The sequence below is a fragment of the Microcaecilia unicolor genome, chromosome 2, assembly GCF_901765095.1.
Source record: "Microcaecilia unicolor chromosome 2, aMicUni1.1, whole genome shotgun sequence".
Taxonomy (NCBI): domain Eukaryota; kingdom Metazoa; phylum Chordata; class Amphibia; order Gymnophiona; family Siphonopidae; genus Microcaecilia; species Microcaecilia unicolor.
In genome coordinates, this window is record NC_044032.1 from 213,564,959 (window position 1) to 213,579,385 (window position 14,427).

General features: G+C 44.1%; 1 protein-coding gene across 1 annotated transcript in view; it reads left to right on the top strand.

Moving 5' to 3' along the window:
- The window catches only part of RASEF (RAS and EF-hand domain containing), a 257,435-nt gene extending 245,916 nt beyond the window's left edge, over nucleotides 1–11,519 (top strand). The window contains exon 17 of the mRNA XM_030193700.1: nucleotides 9,393–11,519. Within this exon, the coding sequence (XP_030049560.1) occupies nucleotides 9,393–9,498 (106 nt within the window). The 3' untranslated portion in view covers nucleotides 9,499–11,519. The remainder of the gene's footprint in view (nucleotides 1–9,392) is intronic.
- Nucleotides 11,520–14,427: the final 2,908 nt, after the last annotated feature.

Genomic DNA, 14,427 nt, shown 5'->3' on the forward strand with positions numbered 1-14,427 from the left:
AATCAAGCATAATAAAGTGAAGAATATATAATTAATACAATTGATGATTAATAAAGACAAATACTTAAATGAAAAAAACAATATTACAAAATTTAAATATAAACTAAATGAGTACGAAGAGGGGATATTTTTGATATGACGTCCGAATCTGAATTTGTATGTTTTGCTGAAAATGTCCAAAAATCAAGTAGTGAAAATGACTATATTCAAACCGGAAAAAGCATCTTTCTTTTTTCTTTGAAAATGACCATTTGCTAGACATTGTAGTGCTTAGTACCTCTATCTTTTTGGACCATTAAAAAAAAATCCAAGTGAAAAACACAAAATCAAGCCATTGGGACGTAGGAGGAGACAGCTTTCCTAGTAGACTAGCCATACACGCATCCCAGCAGAGCAGTGGGACACCCTAGGGGGCACTGCAGTGGACTTCACATAAAAGGTCCTAGGTACACATCTCACCATTACCCCCTTATATTGTATGGTGAGCCCTTCAAAACCCACGCAACAACCTACTGTACCCAATTATACACCACTACAATAGCCCTTATGGCTGCAGGAAGCAGAGAGTAGGATTGCGTGGCCAGTATTCTCAGTGGAGGAGGGTAGTTAGTGGGGTCCCGCAGGGGTCTGTGCTGGGTCCGTTGCTTTTTAATGTATTTATAAATGACCTAGAGATGGGAATAACTAGTGAGGTAATTAAATTCGCCGATGACACAAAATTATTCAGGGTCGTCAAGTCGCAGGAGGAATGTGAACGATTACAGGAGGACCTTGCGAGACTGGGAGAATGGGCGTGCAAGTGGCAGATGAAGTTCAATGTTGACAAGTGCAAAGTGATGCATGTGGGTAAGAGGAACCCGAATTATAGCTACGTCTTGCAAGGTTCCGCGTTAGGAGTTACGGATCAAGAAAGGGATCTGGGTGTCGTCGTCGATGATACGCTGAAACCTTCTGCTCAGTGTGCTGCTGCGGCTAGGAAAGCGAATAGAATGTTGGGTGTTTATTAGGAAGGGTATGGAGTCCAGGTGTGCGGATGTTATAATGCCGTTGTATCGCTCCATGGTGCGACCGCACCTGGAGTATTGTGTTCAGTACTGGTCTCCGTATCTCAAAAAAGATATAGTAGAATTGGAAAAGGTACAGCGAAGGGCGACGAAAATGATAGTGGGGATGGGACGACTTTCCTATGAAGAGAGGCTGAGAAGGCTAGGGCTTTTCAGCTTGGAGAAGAGACGGCTGAGGGGAGATATGATAGAAGTGTATAAAATAATGAGTGGAATGGATCGGGTGGATGTGAAGCCACTGTTCACGCTATCCAAAAATAATAGGACTAGAGGGCATGAGTTGAAGCTACAGTGTGGTAAATTTAAAACGAATCGGAGAAAATGTTTCTTCACCCAACGTGTAATTAGACTCTGGAATTCGTTGCCGGACAACGTGGTACGGGCGGTTAGCTTGATGGAGTTTAAAAAGGGGTTAGATAGATTCCTAAAGGACAAGTCCATAGACCGCTATTAAATGGACTTGGAAAAATTCCGCATTTTTAGGTATAACTTGTCTGGAATGTTTTTACGTTTGGGGAGCGTGCCAGGTGCCCTTGACCTGGATTGGCCACTGTCGGTGACAGGATGCTGGGCTAGATGGACCTTTGGTCTTTCCCAGTATGGCACTACTTATGTACTTATGTATATGTGGGTACAGTAGGTTTTGCAAGTGTAATAGAGTGGATTATGGACCTGGGTCACCTTCTCTACAATGCATTGCACTGAGCAGTAGGCTATTCCAGAAACCTGCTTGCTGCTCTAATAGGACTGGCCATAACATCTGAAGCTGTCATAGAGGCTGGTATGTACTATTTCATTTACATCTTTGCTGGGGTGGGAGGGGGTCAGTGACCATTGAAGGAGTAAGAGGGTGCCATTCCTTTTTACTGCAGTGGTCATTTAGGGCACTTTTGTGTGGCTTATTCGTTAATAAAATGAGTCTAGACCAAAACGTCCAACTTGTAGACAAAAAACATAAGACACAGTATCAAAATTAGCTATTAAATCTGCTAAGAGGAATAAACACAGGATGAATAATGTAGGCTATAAGGATCCCTGTGGAAACTCACATTTTAAAAAGTGGAAGTTTGGGACTGGTTCAGCTGATTGGAATAAAAATCATTTCAAAACCCAGTCTCTAAACCTTAGCCTCTCTTCTAAAAGGCCATAGTGAACAGCAGGGCTTAACTAGTAGATAAAAAGGAAGTGAACTGTAGGGCCAAGGGAAGAAGTGGATAAGATGGAGGAGGAATAATATGAGAAGAGGGGGCTGCATTATGTAGATACCCTCCTTTCCTCCTCCCTGCAGGTTGTCTGGAAGGAAGGGACTGAAACAGAAAACCTCTGCTGCTCTGGAGTTTGAAAAGAAGTGGTAAAACTGTGTTCCAGGCCATTTCTCCCCAAATTAAGCCCTGTTGAACAGTATCAAAGGTGGCCAATAGAGCTCATTGTATTATTATTTTATTTATTTATTGGGATTTATTAACCGCCTTTATGAAGAGATTCACCCAAGATGGTGTACATTGTGTACAGTTTAACATCAAACGTACAATTTTGTTGACAGCATAACAATATTAAAAAAGTATAAACATAAATACAATGAGAGAAGAAAATTTGAAGACAGCAAATTGAAACCTAATAATGTTACCATGAAACAGGATCAAAAATATACACATTTAACAGCACTGAAATTCAAATAACAGAGACAGAATATGATGCAAGCATAATGGTGATGGAATATCTAATAAGCACACATTAGAACATTCAAATAACATCGCTATAATACTAATGCTTTTCTACAATACAGCTTACCATATAGCTGAGGGGCAAAATGCAGATATATAGATGGGACAAGATGCGTGGTACAGAGTCAGTTGGGATCAATAAATAGGTGGCTAAATTAAAGGCAAGTTCTTTGTACAGTTAATCAAGATAAGGAGCTGGTCTAAGTTACAGTGTGTGTAGCAAGCTAGTCCAGGTGCAGAATGTAACATAGTAAATGACGGCAGAAAAAGACCTGCATGGTCCATCCAGTCTGCCCTACAAGATAAACTCATATGTGCTACTTTTTGTGTACACCCTACTTTGATTTATACCTGCCCTTTTCAGGGCACAGACCGTGTAAGTCTGCCCAGCACTATGCCCGCCTCCGAACCACCAGCCCCGCCTCCCACCACCGGCTCTAGCACAGATCGTATAAGTCTGCCCAGCACTATCCCCACCTCCCGCCACCGGCTCTGCCACCCAATCTCGGCTAAGCTCCTTAGGATCCATTGCTTCTGAACAGGATTCCTTTATGTTTATCCCACGTGTGTTTGAATTCTGTTACCGTTTTCATTTCCACCACCTCCCACGGGAGGGCATTCAAGCATCCACTACTCTCCGTGAAAAAATACTTCCTGACATTTTTCTTGAGTCTGCCCCCTTCAATCTCATTTCATGTCCTCTTGTTCTACTGCCTTCGCACCTCCGGAAAAGGTTCGTTTGCGGATTAATACTTTTCAAATATTTGAACGTCTGTATCATATCACCCCTGTTTCTCCTTTCTTCCAGAGTATACATGTTCAGGTCATCAAGTCTCTGCTCATACAGTGGGGGAAATAAGTATTTGATCCCTTGCTGATTTTGTAAGTTTGACCACTGACAAAGACATGAGCAGCCCATAATTGAAGGGTAGGTTATTGGTAACAGTGAGAGATAGCACATCACAAATTAAATCCGGAAAATCACATTGTGGAAAGTATATGAATTTATTTGCATTTTGCAGAGGGAAATAAGTATTTAATCCCTCTGGCAAACAAGACCTAATACTTGGTGGCAAAACCCTTGTTGGCAAGCACAGCGGTCAGACGTCTTCTGTAGTTGATGATGAGGTTTGCACACATGTCAGGAGGAATTTTGGTCCACTCCTCTTTGCAGATCATCTCTAAATCATTAAGAGTTCTGGGCTGTCGCTTGGCAACTCGCATCTTCAGCTCCCTCCATAAGTTTTCAATGGGATTAAGGTCTGGTGACTGGCTAGGCCACTCCATGACCCTAATGTGCTTCTTCCTGAGCCACTCCTTTTGTTGCCTTGGCTGTATGTTTTGGGTCATTGTCGTGCTGGAAGACCCAGCCACGACCCATTTTTAAGGCCCTGGCGGAGGGAAGGAGGTTGTCACTCAGAATTGTACGGTACATGGCCCCATCCATTCTCCCATTGATGCGGTGAAGTAGTCCTGTGCCCTTAGCAGAGAAACACCCCCAAAACATAACATTTCCACCTCCATGCTTGACAGTGGGGACGGTGTTTCTTTGGGTCATAGGCAGCATTTCTCTTCCTCCAAACACGGCGAGTTGAGGTTCATGCCAAAGAGCTCAATTTTTGTCTCATCTGACCACAGCACCTTCTCCAATCACTCTCGGCATCATCCAGGTGTTCACTGGCAAACTTCAGACGGGCCGTCACATGTGCCTCCGGAGCAGGGGGACCCTTGTGGCACTGCAGGATTGCAATCCGTTATGTCGTAATGTGTTACCAATGGTTTTCGTGGTGACAGTGGTCCCAGCTGCCTTGAGATCATTGACAAGTTCCCCCCTTGTAGTTGTAGGCTGATTTCTAACCTTCCTCATGATCAAGGATACCCCACGAGGTGAGATTTTGCGTGGAGCCCCAGATCTTTGTCGATTGACAGTCATTTTGTACTTCTTCCATTTTCTTACTATGGCACCAACAGTTGTCTCCTTCTCGCCCAGCGTCTTACTGATGGTTTTGTAGCCCATTCCAGCCTTGTGCAGGTGTATGATCTTGTCCCTGACATCCTTAGACAGCTCCTTGCTCTTGGCCATTTTGTAGAGGTTAGAGTCTGACTGATTCACTGAGTCTGTGGACAGGTGTCTTTCATACAGGTGACCATTGCCGACAGCTGTCTGTCATGCAGGTAACGAGTTGATTTGGAGCATCTACCTGGTCTGTAGGGGCCAGATCTCTTACTGGTTGGTGGGGGATCAAATACTTATTTCCCTCTGCAGAATGCAAATAAATTCATATACTTTCCACAATGTGATTTTCCGGATTTAATTTGTGATGTGCTATCTCTCACTGTTACCAATAACCTACCCTTCAGTTATGGGCTGCTCATGTCTTTGTCAGTGGGCAAACTTACAAAATCAGCAAGGGATCAAATACTTATTTCCCCCACTGTACGTCTTGTAACGCAAATCCTTTACCATTCTCGTAGCTTTTCTTTGCACCGCTTCAATTCTTTTTACATCGTTCACAAGGTACGGCCTCCAAAACTGAACACAATACTCTAGGTGGGGCCTCACCAACGACTTATACAGGGGCATCAACACCTCCTTTCTTCTGCTGGTCACACCTCTCTCTATACAGCCTAACAACCTTCTAGCTACGGCCACTGCCTTGTCACACTGTTTAGGGGTGTATAGTCAGTCACCCTATGAATTAAAGACTTGGGAGAAGAGCCAGGCTTTTACCTACTTCCTGAAGTAGAGGTAGTCTCGAGTTATATGTAGCTTCTCTGGGAATAAATTCCAGAGCTTGGGGTGTACTCCTGAGAAGGCTCACTGGCGGGTATCACAGCGTACAATTTCGTTTGATGAGAGGACAAATAGTGATGATTCTTGAGAGGATCTTAGCGGTCTCAAAGGTGTGTAGAAGGCTAACTTATTCTTTAAGTACTTTGTCCCATTTTGTCTGAGGGCCTTGAAAATCAAACAGAGTTTTAAATTTAGCACTGTAAGGTACTGGTAGCCAGTGTAGTTTTTGCAGGAAAGGTGGTATGGCACACTGTTTGCAGCCTTCTATCAGTTGTTCTGCAGCATTCTGAGGCCCTCATGATCAAAAGCCCCGCGCTGTTCCAAATAGCGCTGGAACAGTGCGGGGCTTTACCGTACCAATGTTGGCAGCCTGGCAGGTTTGCTTTGGGGGGGAATGGGGGCCTGCCAGCATGCAACTGCATGCTGGACAGGGCTCACCATTCCTCCCCAATGATCGGCAAACCCTAACGCCAGCTCAGAACTGGCGTAGGGTTTGCCGCGGCCAGCGACCCAATCTTTGGCGCCCTGGTCACTAACCATTGGGGATGAATGCGCTGGGCCCTGTTTAGCATGCATTTGCATGCTACTTGCGCAAAGAGCCCTCGAGCACATTGTTTCACGCGCTCGAGGGCTCTAATCATGGGGCGGTAGCAAACGCCAGCGCTAGTATGGCGCTAACAGCCTCTAGCGCCGGCGTTTGCTTTTGATCATGAGGGTGTGAATTAGTAGGAGCTGATGCAAACTCTTTGGTTTGACCAGTGTACAGGAATGCAGGAAACAGGCGTCAATGTGTGCTTTCACTTTTGGTTTTGCTCTGACTCGTACACATTTGTCGCTTACTATCAGTGCTTAGGGACTTTGGGCTTCCTTCTGCTTCCAAAGTATATAAAAAACTGACAGATTTTAAAGAGAGAATCATGAGAAATCCTCTCTTCAATCACCGTAATGCCTTCTCGGAGCTGGCGTTATTTTTTCAGTGGTAAGGTGGTGTTGTTTTGTTACCTGTTCTCTGAGCATTGGGAAGGAATAGGAAATGACCTCATTAACATCTGTTTGACTACATTAGCATGCTATTTGTGCTAATCTTTGGCTTACTCATCTCCCATTCTAGAACCTCTGAGCATTCTGCACTCACTAAAGTGGGCCTTAGTTCGGCACTAATCGCCTCTAGCGCCTGCGTATGGTTCCGAGCATCAGCCCATATGTGCCTTACTTAAGAACTGAAACTCTTCTGGGCAAAATAGTTGCAAAAGATTTCTTTCTCCATCCAAGTTTGTGGCACGTAGCAGATTGTTATACTGAATTATGTTATGTAAAAGATATAGAGGCCTGATTCAATATTAATTATTTCAACCAAAATTGCTGAGAAGGCATAATGGGAGAGGTACCTTAATAGTAGTAGCAAATGTGAATTTTTCAACAGATGTGATTGAAGGTTAAAATGCATGGCGGGACCAGCAGACTGATATTTGCCTAAGGTCTTCACCATCAGTTTACACCCCAATGATAAAACCTTGTGAGAACCTACTCATAAGACCTATTGATAAAAATACCAACAAAGAAAAAAATACATTCTTGAACTATAATACTCCTGGAGTACAGTAGTGGTGTGGGGCTGCTTTGCTGCATCAGAACCTGAATGGCTTTCCATCATTGATGGAGGCATGAATTTTGCTTTCATGACCATGAGTTGAAATTAAGCCAGGTCATATAGCGAGACAATAACCATAATTATTCAAGTACAGAATAGCTAATGAAGAGATTCAGTGTTTTGGACTGGCTAAGTAAAATTCCTGGCCTAAGCTTATTGAAATCTTTTGGAAGATCTGTAGTGAGCTGTTTATGGAAGGAAACCCTCAAATTCTATATAGAAGAATGGGCCAGAATTTCTCAAGAACAAAGACTGATCAACAGTTACAGGAAGCATTTAGTTTAAATATATTGCTGCTCCAAGAAGGTGCCACCAGTTGCTGAAATGAGTTCACATACTTTTAATACAAGGATAGTTAATTTTGAATCTTTATTCCTTTTGTCTGAGTTATTTTATCAGTGAGGTTATTTTTCTCTTATCAGGATTTAGATTTGTATCTAATCGTGCCAAAACATACACTATCTTAAAGAGTCTATAAAACTTTTTCAGCACTTCATATACTTTACTATGTGTTTAGTACACATGCATATATTTCTCTGTCTATAACAAGTCTGAAGACTTTGAGGCAGATGCACTAAAGCTAAATGAGCCTTTAATGACCCTCCAACGAGGAAAATTTGATCCGTTGCATGCATCAAAGGGCTTTTACCGAGGAAGCCAGCAGCTAACGAAAACGGAATGGAGATGAGCAATTAGTGTGAAAACCCCATTGAAACGACATGCACTAACCTTTTCCGATTGCCTTTACGCAGGAAAAAGGCAGGAAAACTAACGAGAGGTTTGGACCTCTCGTTAGGACAGCTCTGTGCCAGGAAAAATCATTAAGTGAAAAAATAAACAAACTTTGAGCCAATCCCAGCGCATTAGCAGAGCTAAAAGCGCTGTGATTGGTCCAAAGGACGTCAGCAAACACATCAAATAAAAAAAAAATAAAAAAAGGATCGGGAGGGGGCAAGGGCGCTCATCAGGAGCGTCCTGTATGGACGGCCTTGCCCCCCCCCCCCCCCCCCCCGCTGCTCCCCACTTTCCGCCGCTCCCCCCCCCCCCCCCCGAAAAAGCAAATGCTAGCTGCCCCGGTCCCCCTCCCTTCCTGTTCCTGTGTTCTACAGAGCTAACTCCGCCTCCCGTCATTCTTCTGCCCCGTGCCCCGCCCCCGCTGCCCCCCTGAGGTCGACTACGCCGCTCCCCCCCCTCCACCGAGACCCCCCTCCCTATTAACGACCCGAGCAGCGCCTCTCACCTCTTTCAGAAGCGCTGCACGGGCAGGAAGATCTATTGTGTTGGTTGTAGAGTCTCCATGACGTCTCTTCTTCCCTGGCCCAGGCCCCGCCTCCTGACGCAGAAGAATGACGGGAGGCGGAGTTAGCTCTGTAGAACACAGGAACAGGAAGGGAGGGGGACCGGGGCAGCTAGCATTTTGCTTTTTCGGGGGGGGGGGGGAGTGGCGGAAAGTGGGGAGCAGCGGGGGGGGGGGGGGGGCAAGGCCGTCCATACAGGACGCTCCTGATGAGCGCCCTTGCCCCCTCCCGATCCTTTGTTTTTGGATTTTGCTGACCGGGTAGCCACGTGTATTTGTTGTGGCTTTTTTTGTTTGTTTGTTTTTACGTTTGCAGCATGCGCAGAGCAGCCAGCAAAACGCTTGGCTGCTCTGCGCATGATTTAGGGGCCGATTACCGATGTGTATTGTGATTCTTTGATACATTGTACGTTTGAATACCGATCTGAGCATGTGTGACTTTTTTTTTTGGTGCATTCTTCGTTTTTTAAAAATCGTTAGGGACTTTAACGATTTTGATTTTTTTACGTTTGGTTGCTGCATCTGCCTCTTTGTTAGCACATTTTTTGAACGATTGATACTAGAGAGAGACTAAGGATAGACAGTGGGACAGGTTAAAGAGGAGGTGTTATAGTGCAGAATGGGGAAGGGGTGAGATATCTGCAGCTCCCCCCTCTCCCATTTATTTCTTACAGCTACATCCCTACACATTTCTGAACCCAAACCTTCTCACAGGCACCACATACATGCATAGTTCTACTTCCCCATATCACCGCACCCCTCCCTTTTCCCCAATCGTTCTAGTCTATGGAAATATTTATTTTCACCCAACTCTGTAGTGCTTCATTGACTTGAACTTGTGTTCTTATCTGTTGCTTTGCAGTGAGGTGAGGAAACGGAGTGACACAGAGGATGACAGGGGATCTGTAACCAACTTGGCAGGGACGTCCTCCAAAAAATCCTCACAAATGAAGAGCTGCTGCAATTAATCTCTCTTTCATTTGTCAAGAGCTTCACCTCCGATAGCCACCAGTTATGAAGGACAAGTTTGTGTGTATTAAAAGAAAGCGTCCAAATGTTGTCTCTTAGTTCTGTTGCTGCTGATCGACTGTGCAGACTGCAGCTCATTTTTACACACACAATACCATAAATGAAATTAAGGAATTTGGGAATGGACTGTCACTTCGCCTATATCTTTATCTGGATTAAGCTGAACTGGCTCAGATTTTTATTTGATTCTCTGAGCTGGATCTGACTTGTGCTGAATTGGTATTTTGTGGTCTGCTTCATGCTTTCTGATGTGAGCCAACTTGTGTTTGCCAGGTGTTCATGTGTGACAAAGGGAATAACCTAGGGTTCAAGCTGGAAGATTGAAGATTTGGTTGTTGCCACATGGGAACACAATCATATTGGAACTGGTGATCAAGCAAGCATGTGATTCATAAGGCCACATCTGATTGGATGGACTCATAGTCACCTGAATTTTGGAGGATCAGAACTAGGTGAAACATCTGGTTTTAAGGTGCCCTGGACTGGATCTGAATCGACTGACTGACTCACACACCCACAGCTGGCACCTGGCTTATGAAGACACCATGGAAATAACATTTTTTTTTAATCTTGCTGCTCTCAGTTGAGGAAACACCCATGGAGAGCAGCTCCTTGCTAAGGATTGCTTTACACCTTGCTGTGCCATATGCCTTGAATAAACTTCCTGAGCCGTACATATAGCTCCCTCTCTGACCCTATTCAAATCGAGCCTAAATCCTACCTTTTAAAGATGCTTCACATCTGAACCCTTTAATTTCATGTTCTCATGTAGCTTTGTCTTTCTTGAATAGATTGCAAGCTTCATGGAATAGGAACAATCTGTTGCATAGTCCAACACAGGGGCTAAACCTACTCCTGCATCTTTAGGGGATAGGACTTGATAAACTGCCTTTCTGTAGTTACAACTCCTCCCCTTTGTTTTTTTTTTATTCAGGTACAGTTGTTTGTAGTAGTTTTACTTGAGTGGTTTAATTTTGTATTTCAAGTGTACCACTGAGAAGTTTGTGTTTAGTCAAGGTTATGAAATATTTATGACTTTACAGTGTATGTGCGTAGTCCTGAGCATCCTTTAAAGAGCCAGCTCAATGCTACACGTTTTTAAAAAAATGAAAAACCATGGGTGCCTCTAAAGTCACTTTTTAAAAATGTAATCCTCTGAAGGCTGGTACTACAGTTTATCCATTATCCATTTTTATTCCAGACTGATCAGGTAGCTCTTGAATTCCTGTTCAGAAGCAGTGAATTTGCACTATATAGTGCTGTAGGCAATGTTTGGTTACCAACATCAACGATAATTTCCATCTCTGCACACCTTACCTCGTAACACAGCTTTTACTATTCCATACACAGGTCTATGAACTGGGCAGCTAGTATGTTGTTGATATACAGCTAGCTGCTGAGCTCACTAGTATATTGACAGTAAAGTGACTGTCTTGCAAAGTGGCTGTATCAAAATGTAAGGATCTGCACATTTTTATTGGGCTGCTTGTAAAATAATACCCTTTAGGGTTAAAATTAGTATGATGATGATCAATTTTAACATTTGTGATTGAAATCAAAATTACAGAATCCTCATTAGTGTCAGAAACATAGTTATAAAATTGGGGCTTGAGCTGAAGTAGAGGCTAAATCTTTCTCTTCATTAAAATGGCTGACATTGAGGACAGATTTGTAGCTTTCTGGATAAAAGCTGAAATAGCATAGTCCAACACAGGGGTTCGGTCAGCTCTGTAAAATATTTAAAGGCTTATTAACTAAGCCTAGGGGTGTAGCTAGGTGGGGGCCTGGGCCCCCCAGATTTAGTCCGAGACCCTGGTTTTGCTGGCGGGAGTCCGCGAGACCGGCGCCGAAGAAGGCTTTGACTGGCGGGGGTTGGGGATCCCTGCTAGCAAAGGTATTTGGTGTTGTGGTGTGTGGCGGAGGGAGTGGTGAGGCAGTGGGGGGAGGCGAGGAACCAGCACTGAAGAAGGCTTCGGCTGGCAGGGGTTGGGGACCCCAGCAAGCAAAGGTATTTGCTGTTGTGGGTGCGGCGAGGCATTGGGGGGAGGTGAGGCAGTGGGGGGGGGAGGCAGCGGGGTGGCAGACTAAAATGGCCCCCCCCACCTCAGGCTGTGGCTCCCTCCCACTGCGAGGTCTGGCTACGCCACTGACTAAGCCACATTGGTGGTTAACATAGGGTAAAGGGTCATAGATTGGATAGACTGCCTTTCTCAAAGTGGTTTTACATTTATTATATCAGATACTTTCTGTCCCTAGTGGTCTCACAATCTACAGTTTTGTATCTGGGTCACAAGGAGCCACAGTGGGAATGGAACTCAGTTCCCTAAGTTCTCAGCCCACTGCACCGAACATTAGCAACTACTCCGGTCCCAGAGCACATGGGTGTCTTGCTGTTAGTTACAGTGGCATCTTAGCAGTTAGTTTGTGCTAATTTCTGCATTAACTTCTTAAAGCGGAAGGGGGCAGGGAATGGGTGGGGAATTCATCTAACAGTTCACATGGAAGTAGTTACTGTACATTAACTTTAATATGGCGAATAACGTGTTGCAGTTAACTGAATAACAAGTTGTTGGAATGCCCGCAACATCTAATGTAGAGGTTTTGCAGTTACCATGTGTTAAATTTGGCCATTAATCTGCAGTAACTGTAAAATCTGAACACATTTTAGTAAATAGACCCCTGAAGGTAATAAAGAGCATTCTGTCTTGGCAAAGGGCCGATGTAATAAGACCACAGTAAATATCAGACCTAAATTTTAAGTGCTATTTTTCATTTAACATCCAATGTAATATAATAAATGAAGTGCAGAGTGCACAATAGCTAAATTTGTATACTAAATCAGACATAGTTAAAAAGGTGCACTAACATTGAAGTAAAGTCAACTTTGATGTTAGCAGTTACTTTTATTTTCACTTCATTAAAAATCTAGATTAACTTTGATCTCTAAATATTGGACGGGCAGGTGAGAGAGGAGTGGAAGGTATGAAGATAGATGAGTGAGGATAGTCGGAAGCAGTGGCATAGCTATGGGGGACCTAAGCCCTCCCAATTTAGGTTCGGGTCCCCAAAGTCTGCTGGTTTGCCTGGTGGGGGTCCCTAAGCTGTGCCAGCAGAAGCTTTCCTGCAGCGATATTTGTCACCACGCTGTCTGCGCTGCTTCCCCCTCCCTCGCGTGCATGCTTGGTTTTATGAAATTGAGCATGCGTGAGTTTCATGCATGCTCAATTTCACTAAAACCAAACGTGTGCCGGGGTGGGAAAGCAGGGCAGGCAGTGCAACACCGAGTATCACCACAGGAAGGCTTCTGCTGGCGGGGCTTAGAGACCTCCGCCAGCCCAGGTATATGGAATTGTGGCAGGGGCGGAGAGCGGTGGGGAGACGGGGAAAAATATGCCCCCCCCCCCCCAAAAAAAAAAATCGAGATCTGGCTATGCCTCTGGACTCGGAAGGCAGAATGGTGTATGAGCAATAAGTGAATGAGAGCAATGGAGAGGGTGAAGCGTGGTAGGAGGGTGGGCCATGTTAGGAGTGGTAGGAGTTCGATAAGTGGGTGGGATGGTGGGCTTAAGTAATGGGAGGCCATACTGATGGGATTAGTGGGTGGACAAGCTCAAGGGATGGGAGTGCATATTGCAGGGAAATGGGAGAGGCAGGCATAACGGGTGAATTATAGAGTCTAGGTCTCCTGAAATTGGAGGCCCTTAGTACTAGGCTTTGGAGTGTGGGTTGTCTGGATGTATGAGGGTCTCCAAATTGAGAATCCCATATCCAAGGATGCTTAGCTTGAGGGATCCATGATTTGTTGATGGCTGCATTTTTGCCTCTTGTTTACCTCCCATAGAAGTTAAATGAAGTTAAAACCTACTTATCTTGGGGTTTGAAGTTTGAGTGCTAGAACTTCTGTTTTTTGCATTGAAACTTCAAACCCTGATGTGAATAAGTTTTACATCTGACGGAGAAACAGCTTTAGCTCACAAAAACTCTGCTCTAAGCTAGAAATAAAGGGCCTTGTTTACTAAGCTGCGCTATAGGTGTGGTAGCATTTTTAGTATGTGCTAAAAAGTAGCATGCGCTAATGCTAGATACACCCATAGGAATATATGCATGTGTCTAGTATTAGCACACGCTAGAAATGCTAGCGCACCTTAGTAATCAGGGCCCAAAGTGTACTAATGTCAGTGCAGTGTGCATTCTGATTCATGTTAATGCAGCAAAGTACATTAAATGTGGCAGCCATATTTAATACACTTCGCTATATTAACATGCATTAAAACGTTAGTAAATAAGGGGCCTTTTCAGTAAAATGTAGTAAGTTTTTGTACTTACCACGCTTTAACTGTGAAAAATTAATGAGTGTTAAGTTCAAAGGCTGTACAGTAATTGTTGGAGGGCATGCTCAGCATGTTTGCTGCAGTTAACGCACTGACATGTTCTTTATTTGTAAGACTGTTTACAAATAGCACCGATTCACTTAGTGCCTTCTGAGGAGGCAGTACGTACACCCACGCTAACTGCACTAGTGATTACGCATGATAAGGACTATATGTGCAAACAGAAGTGTACAGTGCACAATCCTTTCTCTGCCCATAAGCAGCCCAGTTCCCATCCACTAATATGGAATGCAGTTAAAGTGCAAATTAGTATGTGCTGTCATGTCACTGTGGCAAGGTTTTTTGCTTGTTAACTACTTAATGTACTTTAGTAAAAGCGCCCCTAAGGTCCTTAGATTGTAAGCCCTCTTGGGCAAGGAACTATCTACTATCTTTACATGTAACTCACCTTGAGATCAGTTTGGATTGGTGAATTATCAAATCCCAAGTTCAAAATCTATTTGCTTCAGTAACTTTGTAGTTAATTCACCAGGCTAT